This window comes from Arachis hypogaea, chromosome 9 (genome assembly GCF_003086295.3).
Source record: "Arachis hypogaea cultivar Tifrunner chromosome 9, arahy.Tifrunner.gnm2.J5K5, whole genome shotgun sequence".
NCBI classification, from domain to species: Eukaryota; Viridiplantae; Streptophyta; class Magnoliopsida; order Fabales; family Fabaceae; genus Arachis; species Arachis hypogaea.
Genome location: NC_092044.1, coordinates 107,139,363 through 107,147,982, shown reverse-complemented (window position 1 = coordinate 107,147,982; position 8,620 = coordinate 107,139,363). Strand labels below are relative to the sequence as shown.

The 8,620-nt window shown below is 28.1% G+C and overlaps 1 protein-coding gene across 1 annotated transcript; it reads right to left on the bottom strand.

Annotated features, from left to right (window-relative positions):
• Nucleotides 1-1,100: 1,100 nt before the first annotated feature.
• Nucleotides 1,101-5,831, bottom strand: LOC112711547 (glucomannan 4-beta-mannosyltransferase 9-like). Its single transcript, XM_025764228.3, has 9 exons — nucleotides 5,143-5,831; nucleotides 3,937-4,035; nucleotides 3,559-3,811; nucleotides 2,914-3,024; nucleotides 2,651-2,787; nucleotides 2,404-2,517; nucleotides 2,114-2,313; nucleotides 1,815-2,009; nucleotides 1,101-1,463 (listed from the first exon to the last, which is right to left on the bottom strand). The coding sequence occupies exons 1-9, from the start codon at nucleotides 5,413-5,415 to the stop codon at nucleotides 1,301-1,303; spliced, it is 1,545 nt and encodes a 514-aa protein (XP_025620013.1). The 5' UTR covers nucleotides 5,416-5,831; the 3' UTR covers nucleotides 1,101-1,300.
• Nucleotides 5,832-8,620: the final 2,789 nt, after the last annotated feature.

The following is an 8,620-nucleotide window of genomic DNA, read 5'->3' as shown; positions in this document are numbered from 1 at the left end:
CTACTACTGGTTACTGTTTGTTTCTTGGCAACGCTCTCATTTCTTGGCATGCTAAGAAGCAAACATTCACTGCTAGATCGAGCACAGAAACTGAGTACCGTGCCCTCACTGACACTACTGCTGAAGTTATCTCGATTCGTTGGCTTCTCGAAGATTTGGGTGCTCCTCAGTCGTCCCCTACTGATGTTTTTTGTGACAACCGCATTGCTATTCAGATTGCCCATAATGATGTCTTTCATGAACGCACCAAACACATTGAGATTGATTGTCACTTTATTCGGCAACGTATCCTTATTGATGCTGTTCGTCTCATTGTTGTTGGAACACTAGATCAGACTGCTGATATCTTCACAAAAGCTCATCACCCGACTCGTTTCCAGACTTTGTTATCCAAACTCAATATGGTATCCTTAGCTCCCACTTGAGTTTGAGGGGGGGATGTTAGAGATATATTAGAGAATCATTAGAATCATTTTAGATCAGTTAGCATCATTTATATTTATATAGCATATCTGTATATTAATTGTAGGATTCTATGCTTTTATTAGTTTGATTTCTCTGGCATCTATATATACCCTCTTGTACATTATACTTTTTATCACACTGAATAATACACTTTTCAGATTACTCTCTCAGTCTCTTGTTTCTAACACATCTAAAAAGTGTCAAAACATCAACTTATGTCTACAAATCTGCTGCTACTGCAAAGAATGGAGATTTTAAATTCTATGGTATGAATTTTGTATATTCGTGTAATTTGTGAAATCTGAACCATAATCATTTCTAAGTTGTAGCTAATACTGTTCCATTCTTAAAGCTATGAAAAGTGTTTGTGATATTTAAATGGAATAAAAAAATATTGCTTTACTAAATTGGAAATCAGACCCTACAAAAGCCATTCAATCTATATCCCTACCACTACAAAATAAAATTATTCATATCGTACAAGGTTCCCTCCATAAATATTTGGCATCAGCCTATTTTGTAAATTTATTTATTTATTTTTAACGCAAAAACTGTTTAAACTTTTAAATTCCAAAATTTTCAATATATTCATTTTTCTAGCGATAACAAAGAGACTTTGGTCGTTTTTATTGTTCCATAATCCGTTGCTATTCCATAGAAACAATTCAAACCGTGACAAATGACTTTTCATTTTTGTATAAGAATATATGATACTAAACAAATTGAATGTGTGCTGACATAAGAAGAATCTGCATCTTTGTCCTCCTTTCAGAGAATATGTTGTCCAATGAAGACACTTGTACAGTTGTAGTGATTCTGAAGCAAAAAATTCCTCTCAAGAATTGGGCACAAAGATGCCAACATAGCCGATCCCCACAATGAAGAAGGCAATAGATTGCAGGAAAAGATATATGAAGTAGTGGTTCTTCCCAAACGTGAGATCATAGCATCCACAGAAAAAGAGGTAGGCCCCCACAAGAAGTTCCCAGAAATGAAGTCTGTCATCATCAAAACAAGCAGAAAAAAAGTGGAACGAATAAATGGTAGTATTTAAAACCACACTTTTTGTATGCAGAAATTTTGCTTGAAAGTAAAGTAGAAATCATAAGGGATGTGGGGGATGAATTCTGATGTGAAAATCTTATATAGCTTTATTGAATGTGATCTTTCACATGTAATTTCTTACTATTCATTTTAACAGTGAGATTTATAAACAAGATAGATAGCATCAAAGAATGAACGGTGAAAACAAATCACAACAGTCATGAAAAACCATTCATTTCCTATAATTCTCTGATATGAAAGGTCATATTTGGGCCTTATGTTGTTAAAATTATATGAAAATTTACCTTCCAGCAATCCTGATGCGAGGTTTCTTAAGTGCTTTGCCACTTGATTGCATTTTAAGAGCATCTCCTAATTTCTCAGTAACTACCCATTCATTCACTCTTCCTGCCTCTAGCAAACCGATGAATGTTGCCTTGGTCCTATGCATTGACATAACATTTTCAAAAAGTATCCAAAATACTAATAAGTGGAGTGACCTGCACAGCAAGTTGGTAAGGAAAACAAACAAAAAAAAAAGGTTACTTGCAAGTGAAGATAATAAAATAATTTTGCCAACTCAAAAATCTTACTTAATACTTACCTTGGAGTTCCAACAGCATTGAGAAGTGTTATGATAGAAGGAATATAAACAGCACCCCACTTGGGAACTTGTACTTCTGGAACAAAAACAGTTGCTGGCAAAACCACGCAGTAGAATACAAATGTGACAACATGGGCAACAATCTTTCGGACAAAGAAAAAACTATAAATCAAGTAAAACTTCTTCCACAGAGACACTTTCTGCAAGATACAATAATCATCAGTAAATTAGAGGAGAATGGTGAATAAGAATCATTTGAGCTTCCTATAAATGAATAAGGAAATTGATACCTTGTTTCTTATTATTTCCATTGCCATTTTCTTGAAGAGATTAGCTGGGCCACATGACCAACGATGCTGCTGATAACGGTAGGCTTTGAAAGTACTTGGTAATTCATTTTTCACCTAAATTTATTCAGATAAATTGTTACATGATCAGATAACTTGATAACACATTAACTGCATTAGATTTTCTCTTAAGAAATTTTTATAAATGACTCATGAATACATGCAATTAAATGGAGTATGATCATCATACCTTGATTTGACTAAGATAAACAAATTTCCATCCTTTGAGACCAGCTCTTACGGCTAGATCCATGTCTTCCACAGTTGTACGGTCCTTCCATCCACCAGCTTCATTTAGTGCTGAAATCCTCCAAACACCAGCAGTGCCTATATATATATCATCATCAAACTTTATTTCTAACCGGAGATGTATGTAGAAATTAAATTAAAAATTTCTATGGATTTGATGGTGCGGTGAGTTGATTAACTAAGGCTAATGAATGATTTAATTACCATTGAATCCAAAGAAAGCATGGGTTGAGGATCCAACTTCTTGCTCTACAAGGAAATGATAGTCCAATGACATCTCTTGCATCCTTGTCATTAAGCATTCATCAGCATTAACTGCAAGCATGCGTATACATACATGTTAAAGAATTTTAGAATAAAATAAAAGTTTAATTATTGTGACGGTCTTTATATATCTACTCTATCAAATTTATAATTAAGTTTTTATACTTTAAAAACTTTCAATTAGTTCTTTATCGAGTCAAAATATTAGTTAATAAAATTTTTCTTTCAAAAGATATGTGGCCAAAAAGTTTAATTAAGTTTTTAATTATAAATCTCTTTAATTTACAAAAAAATCTAAATAAATATTTTTAAAGTATAAAAATTTAATTATAAATTTAGTAGAACTTTATGAACTACCAGAGTGAAACCTAAAATAAAAGAATATACCTACCTATAGTCACACTTTAAGTTAAACCAAGATAGACTATTATGTGAGGGAACATTTGAAATACATAACTATATGTATATACCTCTACTTAACTGTTTAAGTTTTTGTGATAGATAGTTTGATGAAGTGTATATATACCTTCCCTGATTAAAAAGCATGCATGATAATGATATTTTAATACTAAGTAAGTAACTAACCGAATTGCCAGCGAGCTTGGACGAGCGCAACGTCGGGGTTGTGAGCGAGGAAGGGGATGGTGCGGCAGAGGAAGTCGGGGTCAGGCTGGAAATCGGCGTCGAAAATGGCAACGTAGTCGCAGAGGGCGACGTAGGTGTGCTTCATGCCTTCCTTGAGTGCTCCTGCTTTGTAGCCATTCCTGTTCTTCCTGATCTCATACTTTATGTTTATGCCTTTGCTTCCCCATCTTTGGCACTCCACTTCCACCATATTCTGTTGTGTTTTCATTTGTCAATAACTCACTATGACGTTTCATTAATAAAAGTTTAATTATTGTTAACCATTAAGTAATTGTTACTGAATCTTATTAACTAGTAGAAGAGGCTACTGCTTTGAACCTTAATGACAGGGTCTGTTGAGTCATCAAGAACTTGAATAATAATTCTATCGGAGGGCCATGATAGCCCACATGCAGCTCCAATTGACAATTGATACACCTGCAACCAATGGAACACTAGTTACCATACGAAACTTCACTTCAGCGCGTAAACAAATATCATGAGAAATAATTACTGGTATCTTTTGTTCACTGTGGTATGTATACACTAGAATCAGTCACTATTAATATAAAATACACGTTAAAATATAAATATATATTAAAAATAAATTAAACCACGCATATATTTATTCACAAATATATTAATGATTAATTTTAATATACGAATAATTTTTTTATCTTTGTTAGCGTTTCAATTTCCTAAATTTCACAAGAAATACAACATCTTAGGTATAGTTTTTCACAAGAATTAAAATATTCTAAAGTGATAAGATAAAGAATTAATTATCACCTAAATTTGTAATATTTATCATATATATGAACTTTACTATTTTAATTTAAAAATATTAATTCCTCATCTTATAACTTTATTAACCGATCCACTTTAAAAAAACTTAATCCTTCTCACAGGTATATAGTTTTCTTTGCATTTTTAAGATTGTAGAATAACACGACATTCCTGTTATAGTGTAACCGTTCATTACAAATTCCTAAACATCAAAATTTTGTAATTTATTTTAAAATATTACATTGTTGAAACATATGTTTATTTTTATTATATTAGAAAAATTTTGTGAATATATTATGGTAAATTTTTTTATACAACAGTATCGGCACTTTTGAAATTTATAATATAAAACTCATTTTCAAATTTTTTAAATAAATTTTAGACTAAATAATTAATTTTAGTTAATAAAATTATAGAAATTTTTTATAAAAAATATTAGGTACGTAACTAATTTTTTTTTACATTTACTTTATATTCGAGTCGATATTAATCAGCACTATTTTTTATTAAAAATATTGACTTTCTAATATTTGTTTTAGAGTGCTAAAAGATGAATAGATTTTATAATTTGTAATTATTAATTAGTTATTATTAATATTTTTAATAATATAAAATTATCTCTAATAATATGTAATTATTCACTTCTTTTTATTAGTTAAGTATTAACTAAATTTTATAGACTTTTTCTAATTTGAAATCACACAACATATAAAGAAAACTAATAAAAGACGTGTTAGTTATATTAAAGAATAGAAATACCTCTTTCTCATTGTACATTGGGATTTGGACTAGAACCATAGGGTATGAAGAGTTAGCAAGCTCAATATCAGAATTATGGTTGAGAGGGTCCCATTTGTAACGTTTCTGGGTCTTAAACAACTTGACAAAGACTATGACTATTCCCATATACACCCTCTCCACAAAAAGCATGAGCGACATGATCAAGCACAATGCCACCACCAACTTTAGCATTGGAACCACCAACGGTGCCCTTGCTTGCTCCCATATCAACCCCATTTCAAGCCCTTCCATTATATTTATATTTTTTTAATTTATTCTTTGGTTCCCTTGTGCGAAACCAAAGGTACGGTACGGTGGTCGGTGGTGATGTTTAATTTCAAGATATGGTGCACTACATATATATAGATATGAAGTTGGTATTTGGGGTTTGCGAAAAGAACACGAATTGAATGGTTTGGTTTTCACTTTTGGTGATTCGTGTTCATTGTTGCTTAGGAGTTACGACAAGGCAATTGAATTGAATTGAAGAGGATCCAATTAAGTGTATATGAACGTGTACACACACACACACTGAAGTAGTAGCCTATTAGCTAGATGATGATGAGTTGCTCTTCCATGTGCATGTGGCAGATTTAGTGTAACAACAACTGACAACAACAAACGGAGGACCAAACGTATGTATGATGAGAGAGAGAGAGAGGATGCACTACTACTTAGACAAATTTGATTTTTGTTTCTTGGACTTTATTAGTGTAGAGAAGAACGTATTTATATAGGGAAATGTTTAAGTGTTTAACAGTAATGGTCGTCATATATATACTCCTTTAATTTCTACCAAACTATTCATTTAATTTTATTGAAGATGAGTAATATTAGAGAATTAATACGTCAATTTTAGTTAATACTGTAGAAGACTGTTAAATGGTTTTAGGAGACCATTAATAAAGACATTAAAAATGTCTTTTTTTTAATGTTTATATGTATTATATTATTATTGGATATTTTTATTAAATCGGTTAATAATTTATTTTTTAATAAATTAAAACAAAATCAGTTTATTATAGCAACAGTAACAAACTCAATTATTTGTATTATAATTATTAGACCCGATTTAATCCCATCAAATTACACAATCTAAATCGAATATCTTTAAATTTTTCGATAAAATCTAACTTTTTATTTTGTAGACATTTAAATCTCTAAAAATTTTAAAATACAATTAGATTCCTAAAAAAATTTGGGTTTATTGTTATTGTTATAAAAAAAATCGATTTTATTCTAATTTATTAAAAAATTTAAAAATAACAGATTCATTAATACGTCCAATAATAATATGACACCTAAGCGTCTTTATAAAAAGACATTTTACACGTCTTTATGAAACACTCCCTATGATTTTAATATAAAATTTATTAAAATGAGTTTTATTAGAATAAAATTTTCGATTTTTAATTAAATTTACTTTTAAACATTTATATTTTTTATATTAAATATTAGCTGTACAATATTAGCTTCTAAAACTTTTCATGTATTGAAAATATATTCTTTTTCTTGATCAATTTAAATAATGTGATATATATATATATATATATATATATATATATATATATATATATATATATATATAATAAGAAAAATATTAATTTCTAAAATAGTTTATACAAATATAATTAAATCGAAAATAATTAATGGTAAATATATTATTTAAAAATTTAAATATATAAATTTAATTAAATAATTATATAAAATATTTTATACCGATAAAATATAAAAAAAATTATACTCTACAAAATATTATAATATGTGTGTTTCGAAGATCATAACACTAAATGTAAAAAATATTTGATAACCAAAGAAATTAATTAAAAATAGTTAAAGTTTATTTTAGTTAATAAAATTAATAAATATTAAATAAGATAATTTTTTTTTCTAACATTACCGAAATAAACGATGTGCAAAGCAATTAGGATTAAATGTATAGACAGCTGGCATGCATGAAATTGGAAATGTTTAATTTGTCACAATCCTTGGGCGTTTGCACCTAACTGTTCATAAAATTGTAGGGTAGCTTCTGTTGTTTTGTTTCTCCTTTTCTTCTTCTTCTTTCTGCGATCTTTCTTTTCCTTTTTTTTGTTTCAAAAAAATTCCAGTATTGATAATTATCTTATACGAGCAATGCAGTTATAAACTTGTTAGTCCATTTTTACTTGGTGATTCCGGGAGGTATACGTTTAGCTTGAAAATTTGAATTATTTGATTAATAATAATAAGCTTTAGAATTAAAAAATGTGACGACAGATTACGAGAACGTAATTATTGAAAATAAATTATTATTTCTAATCATAAAGCTTTGAATTTTAATATCTTGACAATTTTAACCGTCAAAAATGAACTACTTCAATACTGATAATAATTAGGTTAGTTTGACAGAGTTGTTTAAAATAGATAATTCGTTGTTTTGTTAAGTAAATTCATACTTTTTTGTATATTGAGTTATTTTATATTTTTTATTATTAGACTTGTCAACACAATTATATTATATGTACGTAAAAAATTAATTAATTCTTAATCAATTACTGTTTTATAGAATATTTATTTAGCATCTTATAAAAGAATTATTATTATGTTACTGTAAATAAATTTTATTATTTATTTATTATAAATTTAATTATTTTCATAATTAATTATTTAATTAAAAAGTTATATATATATATATATATATATATATATATATATATATATATATAATGACTGTTTTTTTGTTTTTTGTGTATATAGAGCACACTCCAGAATCAAGTTTTTCATAGTAAAAAAAAGATAAATTTTATGATATTTTTTATTGTAGTATTTAAATTATTTAATTTATTTTTATAAATAAAAAATAAAATATATAAAATATTTAAAATTTATTAAATATTATTTATTTTTTAATAAATTAGACATAATATCACAAACACTACAGTATTTACTAAAAAAAAAAGTTTGCTGAATGAGGTACTAATTAATCTTATTTGACTTTTAAATGAGGCGGCTACTTTGGTATTCAATGGACAGTTAGTCATCTGAGTTGGAAATTGGAATATAATATAGTGTACTATGTCTTATTATTTTAAGAATCTTCATAGATCTAATCCTTTATTTTCTTTAATTTTTTCATGTATATATAGTACGTAGGTACAATCGGATAGATTAAACTTTGCTTGATTTCAGTACCCGGAAATTTTAAATACATATAAGCAAAATCTAACGACCCTAACAAGAAACAGGAATGAATTTTTGAGCGTACGATGATTTCTCTACATCCAATTGTAATCAAGAGCCACTTGCATGTAATAATATATCTGTCTTTGACTAGTTATTAGAGGCTTTTATAACAATAATGTCGATGTATTTGTATATGTTTTTTTTCCTATATATATTTCTTTTGTTGAAAAATAATTTTAAATTCACAGGTTTTATATATCTAGAGTAAATTATCATTTCTACTCATAAAAGT

Coding starts and splice junctions, on each gene's coding strand:
- LOC112711547 (XM_025764228.3), bottom strand. CDS start 5,415: ATGGAAGGGCTTGAAATGGGGTTGATATGGGAGCAAGCAAGGGCACCG. Junction 4,036..5,142: donor CAATGTACAATGAGAAAGAG/GTATTTCTATTC, acceptor CATTGGTTGCAG/GTGTATCAATTGTCAATTGG. Junction 2,518..2,650: donor TTTATCTTAGTCAAATCAAG/GTATGATGATCA, acceptor GAATAAATTTAG/GTGAAAAATGAATTACCAAG.